The 14955-nt window shown below is 58.2% G+C and overlaps 2 protein-coding genes and 1 long non-coding RNA gene across 4 annotated transcripts in view; 2 read left to right on the forward strand and 1 right to left on the reverse strand.

Annotated features, from left to right (window-relative positions):
* Positions 1-3494: 3494 nt before the first annotated feature.
* Positions 3495-9465, forward strand: CTRC (chymotrypsin C). Its single transcript, XM_003989507.4, has 8 exons — positions 3495-3630; positions 4788-4879; positions 4968-5065; positions 5894-6019; positions 6855-6991; positions 7753-7898; positions 8667-8819; positions 9405-9465. Exons 1-8 carry the CDS (start codon positions 3591-3593, stop codon positions 9417-9419), a joined length of 807 nt encoding a protein of 268 aa, XP_003989556.1. The 5' UTR covers positions 3495-3590; the 3' UTR covers positions 9420-9465.
* A 2009-nt stretch (positions 9466-11474) lies between these two features.
* On the forward strand, positions 11475-13423 carry LOC123379481. Its single transcript, XR_006583941.1, has 2 exons — positions 11475-11691; positions 13036-13423. It is a non-coding gene; the product is annotated as an uncharacterized LOC123379481 (long non-coding RNA).
* Positions 13390-14955, reverse strand: part of CASP9 (caspase 9) — a 36808-nt gene continuing 35242 nt past the window's right edge. The window contains exon 9 of one of the 2 annotated variants that reach the window (XM_019836232.3): positions 13390-13722. In XM_019836232.3, the coding sequence (XP_019691791.2) occupies positions 13675-13722 (48 nt within the window). In that variant the 3' untranslated portion in view covers positions 13390-13674. The remainder of the gene's footprint in view (positions 13723-14955) is intronic. The other variant, XM_045035131.1, reaches the window with a different exon arrangement.

The raw sequence follows: 14955 nt of genomic DNA on the forward strand, positions 1-14955 counted from the left end.
GATGGATGTGGGCCTCGAGCCCTCCAAATGGGAGGACACAAGCCAGCAGTCCCACACCGAGACCCTCCACCAACAGGGCTCCGCCGGGGGGGGGGTCCCTCAGCCTCGGCCTGCACGAGACCCCCACTCCAGCCCCAGCGGAGGGAACAGGCTGAGGCGCGAAGAGGCCCGAGTGGTTCAGGGCCCAAGAGTGGGAAAGGGAGAGAGTTCCTCAATCCCCTCCCAGGCCCCATTCCCTCGGCCTCCATCACCAAACACCAAAACCCTGCAGTGAGCCCCCAGACCGCCTCTGAACCCCCAGTACTTACATCTGGTTTTAAGGAGAAGCACTGCCAGCCCCCGCCCCCCCCCCCAAGCTGGTCCCTTAGTGGCCCTCACCCAAGTAGCAGCTGCCACCGGAGAGTCCTGTCCCGGCGACTAGAAAATATGGGCCCCCGTCAGTGACACCTGCCCCATTTCTCAGGCTCTCACCACCCCTGGCTCCCAACCTTGGCACGGCTTCTCCTGAGGTTCCCCCCACCCCCTCGACGACCTCAGCCACTGCCAAGTCACTCTTGATTATTTTTCCAGGACAGTCTGGCCCTGAGTGCCTGGGCCCTAGGAGGCCCCACTCCAGGCCCCGGAAGTCACAGACTGCAAGGGTGGTGAGAATGAGGATTCCAACACTCTCACACCCTCAAGTCCTCAAGTTCATCTTGGACCTGGAGGCTGTAGAGAAGGAATCCTTCTGCGATCTGCACCCCCACCCAGCTCCCAGCTCCCAGAACTAACCTCTTCTCGCTCAGGGCTGCCAGCCCTCGGCCCGAACACTCTGAGAAACACTTGTTGCCATGCCCAGCAGGGAGCTCCAGCAGTTGTGAGGGGGTCTTATCTCTGCAGCCCCAGGCCTAGCACAAGGCCAAGCAAATGCGGGCGGAAGGAAGGAAGGAAGGAAGGGAGGAAGGAAGAAAGGGAGGGAGGGAGGGAGGAGTGGAGGGATGGATGAATGGATGGAGGGAGGGATGGGTGGATGGAGGGAGGGAGGGAGGGAGGGAGACAGGGAGGGATGGAGGGAGGGATGGAGGGAGGGATGGAGAGATGGAGGGATGGAAGGAGGGATGGCCTCTATGTACACAGTCCGTCAGCACCTCACAGTCTGGACAAACAAAACAGTCAAGCGTTTCATCAAGTTAATCCGGGAAATTCACTCCACAGAGCCCCCCTCTGCAGATATTAACAACCCCTCCCCATCGCTTCTCGGCCTTTGGCTAAGATCAAGTGTAACAACCCCTTCCCCCCCCCACACACACACACCCACCATGGCAGCTTCTTTACCTCTTGTTCCCAAGGCCAGAAAATCAGGTCAGCCAACCACATGTCACCGCCGTAACTTAGACAGTTTGGACCACTGGGGTAATGGCGTCCTCTGACCAGGGCTCCAAGCCAGCAGGGGCTGGCAGTCCCACCTCTGCCCCTTTGCCCCCAGTGAGAACACAATTCTCTGCTCCAGAATTAGCTGCTCCGGGACACAGCCAGAGGCACCTCCTGGGGCCCAGAGAAGGCTCCCATGACGAGCCACAGAACGGTCCCCAAAGACGCAGCCACTCAGTTACGCCTAACCTGACGCGAGGAGGGGTCCCGGCCAGGGCTGACTGGTCCATCCGCACGGTGGCCACACAGTTCGTGGGTTCGAGCCCCTCGTCGGGCTCTGTGCTGACGGCTCGGAGCCTGGAGCCTTCTCTCGATTCTGCGTCTCCCTCTCTCTTCACCCTTCTCCTGCTCACGGTGTCTCTATCTCTCAAGGATAAATACACATTAAAACAAATTAAAAAAAAAAAAAAAGGTCAGTGTCTCTGCAAACATCCCAAAAAAGAAGAAAATTCTTGACTCTTCATCTGGTACCTCAGGACTTGTCGTGTGTGTGTGTTCAGGGTCATTTCTAGGTTTGTGTACATGTTTGAAGGTGAGGCACGTAGCCCTGCGTGTATCTGTGTATACGTGAACGGGCTACACTTGTGACACGTGCACACATATGGAGGCGCATGTATGCGCGTGTGTCTGTCTGCCTGTCCCCGCGAGCTCGGGTAGCTGTGGGTGTGTGCACGTGACTGAGGTCGTTGCGTCCCCCAGTGTCCACCAGCAAAGTCCCAGTTCATCATTTCCCCCCGTTGCTCAGGAGAAACTGAGGCCCAAAGAGCTTCCCCAAGACCCAGGGCCATCCGGAAAGTCACTAACGGAGCCAGAAACCAGAAATCTGATCTCCCACCGCCCCCAAGATCCGCCACGAAGCTCAGGCCACCTCTCCGCGTACAAGGTCTGTCTGCAGGCCAGGCTGACCCTTTGCAGCGCTCGGGTCTGCTCCGGGTCCGAGGTGTAGCAGCCACCGACCCCGCTGTCAGGACCGGCCTCGAGAACGCAACAGAAAGTGCCCCGCAGCCTGAGATCCCCAACGCAGCAGGAAAGACCCCTACGCGTACCTTTCCGCTCCCTGTCTTTCGGTCTCTTTTGACCAAATGTTCCTTGATCTTTCTATTACCAAAGCCATGGATGCTCGCTTTTAAGAAAGAACTTAAGCTGAATAAAATAGCACCCTCAGATAAGCACTGTTACAACATCCAAAGGGCAGAAAGGGGAGGGAGAGGAGAATCGAACTGGCCAGGCCCAAGTCAGGCCTCGGCGCAAATGGGTGAAACCGAACACTAAGCCCAGACTGCCGGGGCTCTGGATGGAAACTCTGGACACGCGGTGCTCTGGACCCACACCAAGTGCCACCAGCCCACATCTGCCACTCGGCCTTGACGCTCAAGTTAGGGCGCCTTGGGACCAACAGTCAGTCGCCTGGGATGCATTTAGTCCTCTCCGCCCCTTTTAGAGACGGGGAGACCGGGACTTTGCAGGGAGATAACTGTGGCTCTGGGGAGGAATTCGGCCAACCGGGCACCTCCCAGGGGCTGCCGGACCTCCGCCTCCATCCACAGCAGGAAGGCAGGGGGTACCCCAAGACCAGACAATATGAGTTGAATGAAGGAGAAAGAAGAGAGGGGAAGAGAGAGAAGGAAACTGCGGACCGCGGCAGGATGAACCCCGGGCTGGCGTTAGAAGTCCCGGCTTCAAATCTGGGTTCTGTTGTCACCCAGCTGTGTGACCCTGGGCAGTCGCCGACCCCCTGAGTCTCAGCTTGCTCCTCCTCGCTGCGGGGATAAAAGCGCCTACTTCACGTCGGAACAATTGAGTGAATGCGGGAAGCACTGGGCACAAGGCCCAATAAATGATAGGTGCCCGATCAATGCTAATTAAACAGTGTGAGTTAGGGACAGAGGAGGAGAGCACGCTCCAGGCAGAGTGGCGGGGGTCCCCCCAAACCTGCGGGCCTCAGAATGTGCTCTGTCTCGGGAGATTTGGGAAACCCATGCCTCTGAGCCAGCCCCATTTCCTGCCCAAATTAAACAAACAGTAACCGCCCAAGGTCAGGGAAAGGGCCTTGTCGGAACAGGTTTCTCTCCGAGGGGCGGCTCGGCCTTGAGCAGGTGGTCCCACCCCCACACCTGCCTATAAGTGTGTCCCTGCCCACCTCGACGGCCACTCGGTCCTGAGCCAGTCCCACTCGCAACATGTTGGGCTTCACCATCCTTGCCGCACTCCTGGCCTGTGGTAAGCCGTGGGGCGGGGACTCGCTGTGGCCGGCAGGCTCTGTGCTCAGGCTGGCCTCCCCGGGGACAAGGAGAGCGGCGGGGGGCTCTCCCCAGTTCCAGGAAAGGGGATTTGGGGCGACCAGCTGTGTGTCAAACAAGCCACTCGCCTGCTGGGCAGCTCTTGTTTCCATATCTGCAAAATAGGCTGATGACGTGGCCGGGGGACAGTCACCGCCTCATCCTGGGCTCTCTCCAGGGACCCTAAGGGCCTGGCTTTCTCAGCGTTGGCATCCCTTCCTTGGGGACCGATGCTTCGTTCACCCATTTTGGTGACCTTCTCCCAGACAGGAATCAAGGGACTTGGCTTGAATGTCACTTACTCTGGGCGGGACAACAACAAGCCACTTCACCTCTCTAGATCTCACTGGCTCCTTTGACAGATGAGAGCACTTGATTGAGAGTCCTTCCGGCTAACAACAGCGACAGTCCTAAGTAATAATAGCAGCTTCCTGTTTGTTACATGTTTACCATGTGCCAGGCACCGTGCTAAGCCCTTGACAGGCAGGAGCTGATTTGATTGGCGCAGCAACCTTGAACGGCAGGGTCTATCAACACCTCCATTTTACAGACGAGGAACTGAGGCTCAGCGAGGCTCAGGATCTTGCCTGAGATCACATGACTGGTTAACGGTAGAGCCGGAATTTGGGTCCCGGTCCATCTCGCTGCAGAGCACATGCTCCTGACCGCTCCACACAGCTCCCCAGCTCTGACGGTCTGGAACCCTAGATTCGGTGCTCACACACCCCCATTTTGCCGCGGTCTAAAAAGGGACAGCAGGGAGAGAATGAGAGACGCAGCTTTATCTGGGGACACACACGCAGCTGCCTTTTTAGTTCCTTCAGCGCCTCAAACATTCACTCCGCGCCAGGCCTTTTGCTAAACTCTTTCTACGCGTTGTCTGATTTCGTCCTCAGTTCAAACTCACCAAGCTGGCGCCACTCTTCCCATTTCACAGACAGGGAAGCTGAGGCCCAGAGAACTAGACGGCCTCCCCAGGCAGTAAAACCTGAGCCCGCGTCTGCCCAGCCCCAAAGCCTGTGCCCTTGCCACCTGCCCCTTCCCTGCTGGGGATGCCGGCCCCTCTCACCCGTGCGCTTCCCCTCCCGAATCCCCCAGCCTCCAGCTGCGGGGTCCCCAGCTTCCTGCCCAACCTATCGGCCCGAGTGGTAGGAGGAGACAATGCCAGGCCCCACAGCTGGCCCTGGCAGGTAAGCATGCCGCTGCAGGGGTGGGAGGTGGGCTGGAGAGGGTGGCGGGGTGAGGGTCCCGGGGCTGACATGTGGCCCCCCGCTCCAGATCTCTCTCCAGTACCTCAAGAATGGCACGTGGAGACACACGTGTGGCGGCACCTTGATTGCCAACAGCTTCGTCCTCACAGCCGCCCACTGCATCAGGTGAGCGGGGTGACGCCCAGGGACCCCGCCCCCGCCCCGGGGTGCCAGCCTGATGACTGCTTTTATTGAGCACCTACTACACACCCCAGGCACTGGGCTCCCGAAGCCGCTTCTGCCCAGTAACTTCGCCGTTCACCTCTTCATGCAGCACGCATTTATTGTGCGCCCACAGTGTGCCGGGGCACGCGGCGGTGAGGACACTCCGTGCTCGCAGGGAGCTTACATTCTAGCGTAAGAGCAACAGGCCATTCAAGAAGTGGCCATCTGACGTATCGAGTGGCAACGAGGAAAAATAAGGCAGGCTGGAAAGCGGAAGGGGTCCCATTTTAAACGGGGTGGCCAGGGGAGGACCCGAGGGAAGTAAGGGAAGGGTGTTCCGGGCAGAGGGAACAGCCAGTGCAAAGACCAGGAGGAGGGAGGCTACTTGGTAGGAGTGAGAAATAGCGTGCGAGCAGGGGTGTGCGAGGAGAGCAGGAGACGGGGGAGGCGGGAACGAACGCAAGATCATCCGGGCGAGAGGCGGCGGCGGCTTGGACCGGCTCGCGTCACAGCCACCTGGGCAGGCGATGCCAACGCTGTCTCCGCCGTCCAGATGAGGGAACCGAGGCCCAGGGCCGCCCCCCTGGGAATCAGGGTAGACTCGACTCCGAGAGCAGGGTCCCTACCCTGAGCCCCGGGGAGGGCCCGTGCCGATGGAGACTCGCTTCCCCAAAACGATGCCCACGGTGGCCACGGGCCTGGGCCGCCAAAGCTCCCGAGTTCCCTCCCCACCCCTCTGGCCAGCAAGGGCAGGAAGCCACCCTGACCCAGTCCCCTTCCTCTGCTCAGCAACACCAAGACCTACCGCGTGGCCCTGGGCAAGAACAACCTGGTGGTGGACAATGAGGAAGGCTCCCTGTTCGCAAATGTGGACACCATCTTTGTCCACGAGAAGTGGAACTCCTTCCTGGTGCGGTGAGTGCCCGCCGCTTCACGGCCCCTGGGGGAAGCGCCGCTGTGGGGGCGGTGGGGGTCCCCGATATGCCAGAACCTGCCCCCACCCTGTCCCTGGACCCCGTCCCCACCCTGACCGGCCAGCAGATGACCCCTTCATGCAAAACGGAGAAATGCTAAATGGAGACGGACGCCTCTTCCGTCTCCATCAATGGCCAAGGGTTCCCAGAAGCTGCACGTGGAATAAAGACCCCCGAGGCCCCCGCGGTGTCTCGCCTGAAGTCTCTCAGCCAGAGGCCAAGCCAGGACTCGCCGTTACTGAGTGCCTCCTGCGTGCCCATCTTGCAATAATCTTATTTAATTGTCACAACAGCCCTAGACAAGGAACCGAGACTCAGAGAGGTTAGGGAACACGTCCCAGGTCACACAGCCCAGTATGTGGCAGAACAGGGAATCAAAGCAGCTCTGCCTAGGCTCACCAGCTTCCATCCGGTTCACATGAAAATATTAAAACTCGCATCTGCAGGGGCCCCTCTTCGATCATTTCCAATTGGCTTTAAGGTCATGTCTGGTTGGTAGGTAGCCTACAGCGGCTCGGAAAGTTCCTGCTCTAGTCTCCCCTCCATAGAGCCTCACATGACGGGACGGCACATGAGACGGAAGTTTCCTCTCAAGGGGCGCGCCGCGGTGTTGGGAGGCGGGTGTCGTCTCTGTCTGCCACTAGGAAACTCGCTGTCCTCAAGGAGGACTCCTGGTCACCCTAGGCTTGGCTCCCGGCTGACAGCCTGGGCTGCTTAGCCTTAGCTCGCGGAGCCAGCGTCCTCCTAACACTCACCGCCTCCTCTTTGGATTCCAGCAACGACATTGCCCTCATCAAGCTGGCGGAGCCCGTGCAGCTGAGCGACACCATCCAGTTGGCATGCCTGCCGGAGAAGGGCTCTTTGCTACCTCAAGACTACCCCTGCTACGTCACAGGCTGGGGCCGCCTCTGGAGTGAGTACAGCCCCCGGCAAATCATGAGAGCCTTCCTGGAGGAAGCGGCTCCCACGATAAGCGCACCGCCCGCCTTGGCCCGACCCTTTTCCTTTCGGTCTCCACATCTTCACATCTGTTTTACCTTCGTGATAGTAACAGCTCGTATTTGTTAAGCACCTACCACGTGTCAGACCCTCTCGCACGGGCACCTAAGGGCTGTTGTAAGATTGGAACTTGTCACGTACTCAGAGCGGCGCCTGGTCTAATTGACTACGAAATAAACCAGGCAAGCCGCTGGGGGCAGGGGATTGGAGCTTCTGGAAAACCATATGCCTAAGTTAGAAGGCTGCATGCAAATAAGTGAACGCACGGAAGACTGACAGAAACACGCAGGTCTGTCCTGGGAAAATCCGGGGGGAAGAAAGACCTCGGATGGTAGGACACCAAAGGCGGACGCGACAAGGGAATGATGGACCCTGGGGAAACCCCAGAATCAGTGGTTATCTCTGGAGGGCTTCCTACAGATGAGCTCTGCCTCCCGCGGGCTCCCTTCCCCACCCTCAGAAGGGTCTCCGACTCAGACTTTGGGACCGCAGGCTTGGAGTCATTTCTGTCGGTTAAGGGCCCGTGTGTGTGTGTGTGTGTGTGGCTGCCCCCGAAGGTAGCCAGAGCTCACCTGGGTCCCGCCCCGGCCCCATCCAGCCCTCTGTTCCCCGAAGGCCTGGCACCGTCCGGGCTGACGCGGGGCCAACATCTGTCCCCCTCTCCCCCCCCCCCAGCCAACGGCCCCATTGCCGACGAGCTCCAGCAGGGCCTGCAGCCCGTGGTGGACCACACCACGTGCACCCAGAAGGACTGGTGGGGAAGCATGGTGAAGGACACCATGGTGTGTGCGGGCGGGGACGGCGTCATCTCGGCCTGCAACGTGAGTGTCCGCACCCCGCACCGTGTCCCTGCCCCACGTGGCCAAGTGGAAGGGGGCAGTGAGGAGGGCAAAGGAGGTGTGGGGGGGGGGGACCCGCATGAGCAAACCCTCTCCCTGGTTGGGCCCGGGAGGCTCAGGGGAAACCTGTCAGCCCCACCCCTCCGCGCTATCGTGCGGACAGGGGTGTGGAGCGAGTTCGAGTCCTAATCCCGCCACTTGGTAGCCGTGCAGTCTTGGGCAGGCTGCTTCCCCTCTCTGAGCCCCAGTTTTCCCAGCTATAAAATGGAGGCACCGTGAGCACAGGGTTGATGTGAGGACCAAGTCTAACAAGTGTAGAAGAGACCTCATCGAAGTCAGAGGCAGGGGGCTTAGGCAACCTGACCCAGAAACATCTAAAACCATGAGAAACGGTCCTGTTTTCAAACACACGACCCCTCCCGCCACTCCCACCCTTCCTCGCTTCCCCGGGTCTCCAGTGTGGCTCCTGGCATCCTCACCTCTCTGTGCAGCTCGCAGAGCCTTAGACACGACCTGAACCGCTAGGGAAGCCAAGGCACAGAGAGGGTTATCCTTATCCCAAGATCACACAGCAACCTAAGAGCTAGCCTGGGACTCCCAAACCGCATCCCCACCGCCTCCCTCACCGTGGACAGGCTGAGGCCAAAACAGGGGGTCTCAACCCCCTATCCCCCCACCCCCGTGACCCGCCCCTGCTTCCCAAGCCTCTGGGGGAGGCCCGGGGGCTGACCTCTGCCCCGTCGGCCACAGGGAGACTCGGGCGGCCCACTGAACTGCCAGGCTGAGAACGGTTCCTGGGAGGTGCGAGGCATCGTGAGCTTTGGCTCCGGGCTGGGCTGCAACACCCTTAAGAAGCCCACGGTCTTCACCCGCGTGTCCGCCTACATCGACTGGATCAATGAGGTGGGTGCCCGTCTCCGGACCCTTCTTCCCGCCCCCACCAGCCCCTCACCCACCCCCCCACCCATTCCTTCACTCGCTCCTTCGCCCCTTCACTCATTCACTCACTCGCCCACTCGGGAAGTGCCACGGGCTTCCTGTCTGCAGATGCTGAGTCAGGTGCAGGGAAGGAAACAGTCACTAACTTCATCCCTTTATCCACCCCAGGCACCACACCAGTCCCCCCCGGCCCCGCCCCTGCCACCAAAGTGAAACCCCATGAGAGCAGGGCTCAGCAGGGGAGAGGGGTCAGCAGGGGTGGCCACATGTACCCGAGCATGGGGGAACAGAGGGTCACTCTGGACTTCAGAGCCTCATGCCGGGGGGACAGGATGTGTTCTGAGCCCCCATTTGCACAGTGGTCTAAAGTCCCCAGGGGGCTCAGACCCCTTGGGCAGAAGCGAGATGGGCTTGTCAAGGCCGTGGGGCTGCCTGCCACACCCCCTTCCTCCTCTCGGGCACCCGGCAGAGCCTCGTGCTGCCCCAGAAGGGGGCACACACACACACCTCCATCCAAGTCCCTCCCCCTGTTGTTCTCTGTTCTTCCAGAAAATGCAGCTGTGATTCATCCTTGGGAGCCTACAACCCCAATAAACATCCTTCCCCCTCAGGCTGCCTGCATTTGTGATGTGTGCCTCCCCCGCGGGCCCCCGGGCTCTGTAGGGGCTGCCCCTTTCCACACCAGGGATGCAGGGAGAGACCCCCTCGGCCCACCTGGTTCGGCTGTGGAGGATGCTGCTGGGGTGCCGGTGGAGAGGGAACCCCAGAAAGCCACATGGTAGCCTCAAAAGATGAGAGTTAAGGCCACACCAGACACTTACCCCCCAACATCTCACAGGCTGTGGACCACAGTGGCCTGATCAAATCACCCCCTTCCTGATCCTGCCTCCACAGAGGAGCCTGGTGGGTCCTCAGACACCACCCCGGCCCAGAGAGGATGGGGTCTCCCCAAGAACAGCTCCCAGCCCGGAGAGGATGGGGTCTCCCCAAGAACAGCTCCCCGGCCCAGAGAGGATGGGGCCTCCCCAAGAACAGCTCCCGGCCCAGAGAGGATGGGGCCTCCCCAAGAACAGCTCCCCGGTCCGGAGAGAATGGCCACAGGAGAATGCCCGTTGCTCAGGGACGACCACTGGCTCCCTGAGAAAGAGACTCCCCAGTATCGCCCACCCTGGATCAGACCCCAGGGCTGCTGTCAGCTCGGGCTTTCTTGGTCGAGAAATGTCCAATGAGCGCTGACCTACGCCAGCCCTGTGCTGGGCACCGTGAGAAGGAGGAGGGTCCCAGCGCCTCCTTCAGGGGGCGCAGGTTCGAGGGAAACGGTGGCCTCCGCGCAGTCACAGCAGGTCCGAGCTGGAAAAGCTTTTGCTGTATCAGACTGGCAGGGAAACAGAGGTCTGGAGAGAAGATAGAGCAGGGCGAGGTCACAGGCACGGAGGGCCAGTAATGCATGAGCCACAGAGGCTCGGGGAAGGGAGCCCCCCTGAGGCCAACTAGAGGGCAAGTGGGGCCAGAAAAGAGAGAGATCTAGTGTCCAAGTGGGAACCTGGGCCCCGGGCCCCTGACCACGCACTCGTGCTTGGAGGGAGCGCCCCCACCCTGGCCTCTGGACTCCTGCTGGGAGAGACCTCAGCCACAGCTGTCCCTGGCTGGCCCATGAGGTCGTCAGTTACTTGCAGTTCAGCACACCCCTCACTGGTACCATCGGGGATAATATAAGGGGTTGCTTTCCTACTAAGAGAAGGGGATGAGCAGCGTCACGATAGCTGCTTGGAAGACGTTTCTCAGCAGCAGGTGTTGCTAAAGCCTAAGGTGAAGGGCAGGGATGGAGTGACGGAGTAGTTTTCCAGGATGTGGGACTTTCAGAGCTAACATGGGGACAGTCCCAGGCAAACTGGGATGATTGGTCACCCAAGCAGGGAGTGGCAAGAGATGGGCTGGAAAGTGAGCAAAGGCCTTTCACGGACAGCCTTGTGGTTGTGGTGGAAGGTTGTTGGAACTTTATTCCAACGGAGAGCCACAGAAAGGTTATAGATAGAGAGGGGACCGCCGTGTTCAGATGCACACATCAGAGCGTTCACCTGACAGCAGCAGGCAAGAGGGGAGGCAAGGAGGCCAGCTGAGAGGCTACTGCAATGAACCAGTCCAAAATTAACACGTAGGCGGTGATGGAGAGAGGGGCTCAGTAATTCAGGAATAATTTGGTACTTACTTAAGAGGCATACGTGTCATGTGGACTAGCCGCCCCCCACCCCCAGTCTCAAATCTTTATAAACTTCTGGGGATGTGATTGAATTATCAAAATGACTTGTTATTAGCTAATAAATGATAAAAATATAATCCACGGTTCTGTTGGTTCGGTAAGAGAGTAAAATTCTCAGATTCGGGGCCCAGAGTCACTGTCCCCTCCAAGGCCAGTCTGTGGTAGAATAATGGCCCTCCAAAGACGTCCGGCCTGATCCCCAGAACCTGCGGACGTGCTGCTTTGTGTCGCAAAAGAGACTTTGCAGGTGCGATTAATTTGAGGATCTTGGGAATGGGAGCGTGTCCTGCGTCACCCAGCTGAGCCCAATGTCATCCTAAGGGCTCTAGCGGGAGTCAGGAGGGTCGGGGCAGAGGAGATATAGGGCGGGGGCAGGGGGTCAGGGTCCGATGGCGAGTTGAAGATGCTACGCTGCCGGCTTTGCAGGTGGAGGAAGGGGTCACAAGCCGAGGAAGGCAGGCGGCCCGGAGAAGTTGGAAAAGGCTAGGGAAGGGGTTCTCCCCTGGAGCCTCCAGATGGACCCGGTGCTGCTGCAGCCCCACTTGAGGCTGACTGTGGACCTCTGACCTCCGAGCCGTAAGATAGTAACTCTATGTGTTTTTACGCCACTGCATTTGTGATAATTTGTTAAAGCAGCAGTAGGAAATCACCACGCCATCCCTCTTCCCTTCTGGCAAGATCTAGAGTACGCTGTGGGAGCACAGGGGAGAGGAAAGGGAGGGGGCACGAAGGACTCCCTTGGGTGACGCGAGGGTTTGTGTGCTTTGTCGAGGGGTGACAAAACTACGGTTGGAGGCACGGGAAAGGGGGCAGCGAGGCACTGACCCTCCCACCTCCACCTTCTTCCCCGGGCAGAGGAAACCCTGGCCTAGGGGCTGAGAGCCCCACATGCCAATGAGCCCTGAGTGCTGTTGTGAGTCTAATGCAGTCGTTGGCGACTGAGCGCTGGGTAGTCCGTGTGCCAGGCACCGACCCAACACAATCTCTTAATAATCGTGGCAACCCTGATTAGTATCCCCCCTTTACAGATGAGGACGCTAGGGCTCAGAGAGGTTTAAAAACTCTCCCAAGACCACACAGCTAGTAACAGGCGCCACGACTTAAACCCAGGCAGTGTGACCTCAGGGCCTGTGGGACTAACAACTATGTTATTCTGCCACTAAGCCCCAGATCTTCAGGATCCCACCTTGGGGTCCTCGTAGTGGCCCTGACAAGGACAGGTGAAGCATGGGTGTGCTGACCAGCCTCAAGGAAGCTGGCAGTGAGTCCGGATAGACCGAAAACTGAATGAATTATGGCTCACAGGTGTTCACAGGCGCCTTGCATGCACCGTATCAGTTAGCCGTAAGTAATGATGCCTTGTAACCACCAGCCACAAACCCTCCGAAGCATTCCAACGACCAGCGTTTCTGGTTCACGTATCTGAGGTCAGTCGGGGGTCAGTTAGGTGGCCCTGATGACTTCGGCTGGAATCACTCCTCTCCAGGGGTCTGGGATGGGTAAGCTGGTCTAGTCTGGGTCTGGCCGGGGGAGCTGGGCTCCACCTGTCTCTCCCCCTCCTCCCGGAAGGACACTGCAAAGTGATATGGCAAAAGGCGTGAACACAGGGGAGGGGGAGGAATCAGCCCCATGTTGGCAATCCAGCCCATCCACAGGACCTCTGACACAAATGAACAGCATGAACTACGACAGGGCAGAAGGGAGGGCGCTCATGGGGCCAGGGGTCTGAATTCCACCACTGACAAGCAGGGTCCCTTAATCGCTCAGTCTCAGTTTCTCCACCTGTAAAATGGGCCTCCGCCCCCCCTTCCCTGTTGGAAGCCAGTGAAATAACAGAGGCTTGTGATAGGTGTCATTAGTGCCACTGATCTCACATCCGGGCCCTATCAGCAAATCTTCCCTCTCTCTCTTGTACCTTAGGAGACTGGGCCTCATTCCCAGAAGGCCTTCGGGGCCAATTCCCCAAAGCTCACCCTTACCAGGCTGGGGCACGTGTCTGCAAGGGTTAACCGGGTGGCAGACCAGGGTGAAGGCGTAAGGCAGAGAATAAACACAAAGCCTCTCCCCGAAGCATCAATTTTCTTTGAAGCCTGGGTGGGAAGAAAACAAATCAAATTAAAATAAACCCAGCTCTGGCTATGAAGTCAGCTGCAGAATTCAGATAAAGCTTTCTGGGTGAGAAATGAGACTTCTGAGACATTTTGCTGTGTGGTGACTGCTGCGTGCTAAACCCCAAATCATTGCTCTAGTACAAACGAGAGCCCACAAGCCAAATTCTGTTTTGTAAATAAAGTTTTATTGGAACACAGCTATGCCATATGGCTGCTTTTGTGTTGCAACAGAATGGCTGACTGTTGCAGCAGAGACCATATGGCCCGCAAGCCTCAAATAGTTACTATCTGGTCCTTTACCGAGAAGTCTTCCAACCTCAATCTACTAGGATCCTTTGACAGAAGCACTTGAAGAATTCTGTGCTATCCTAATGCCGGAGGCCCGCAGGTCCGAGGATTTCAGGGTGAACATTTCGGTGCACGTTTACTCTTCCCGGTGTTTTTTATTCTAACAACAACGCGAAGAGACAGATGGAATTGTTCTCATTCCTATTTGCTAGGCAAAGAAACGGAGAAGGAAGAGCCATGAAATTTACCCTAACCTGGTTCTTCCCAAATTTCAACCTGCAGAAGAACCCCCCTGGGCTCTCTTGTTAAATAAACTGCAGATGAGGGGCACCTGGGTGGCTCAGTCGGTTAAGCGTCCGACTTCAGCCAGGTCACGATCTCGCGGTCCGTGAGTTCGAGCCCCGCGTCGGGCTCTGTGCTGACAGCTCTGAGCCTGGAGCCTGTTTCCGATTCTGTGTCTCCCTCTCTCTCTGCCCCTCCCCTGCTCTCGCTCTCACTCTCTCTCTCTCTCTCAAAAATAAATAATAAATAGGGATGCCTGCATGGCTCAGTAGGTGGAGCATCTGACTTCGGCTCACGTCATGATCTCCCGGCTGTGAGTTCGAGCCCGCATCCGGCTCTGCACTGACTTGCTCCGAGCCTGGACCCTGTTTGGAATTCTGTGTCTCCCCCTCTCTCTCTGCTCTGCTCACGTTGTCTCTCTCTCAAAAATAAACATTAAAATAAATAAAAATGAAAAAAAAAAAAACACAGATGCTGAACAGGCAGGTCAGGGGGTGGAGGATCTGCATTTCTAACCAGTTCCTAAACTGTGCTGCTGCTGCTCATGGTCCAGACCGCTCTCTGGGCGGCAAGGATCCAAACCATGGAGTCACTACACGGGAAGCACCAGGGTGTAAACCCCCAGCCCTAACCACTGAACTTGGCTTCTCAGAGGAATCCTCCTGCATGAGTCATAAAAGCCACGAGAAGTTCACAACCACATCTCCCTGCCCAGCGAAGTTTACCGACTGCCTTGCTGCCCAACAACATATAAATAAGGAACGAAGCCCCAGAGGGGAGAGCAGGCTGTGGTGGCACGTCACCGCCACCTGCCCAGCCTCTCCATCCCCTCTCCCTGAAGCCTGCACTTTGGTGTCCAGGCCGCCCCTCCCCTACTCTTCAGACCCACGGCCTGGGTGGAGCCTCGCACCCCAATGTCAGGGGCAGGACTTGAGCTCCAGGTCTGGCCAATCAACACACTGCATCCCCTTCCCCAGCACAGCAATTGGTTCAGGCATGGGCATGTGACCTGAAGCCGGTCCAATCAGAGAGTCCCAGGGCTTCTCGGGGAGCCCCGCCGGAAGACTCCCACCCACCTCTGTGTTGGGTTTGAGGTTGAGCGGGTGGGAGACTACAAGAGCAGATTGGGAAAGGGGAAGAAGGGGTCGTTTTGCTCCCC

The sequence above is a fragment of the Felis catus genome, chromosome C1 (assembly GCF_018350175.1).
Source record: "Felis catus isolate Fca126 chromosome C1, F.catus_Fca126_mat1.0, whole genome shotgun sequence".
Lineage (NCBI taxonomy): Eukaryota > Metazoa > Chordata > Mammalia > Carnivora > Felidae > Felis > Felis catus.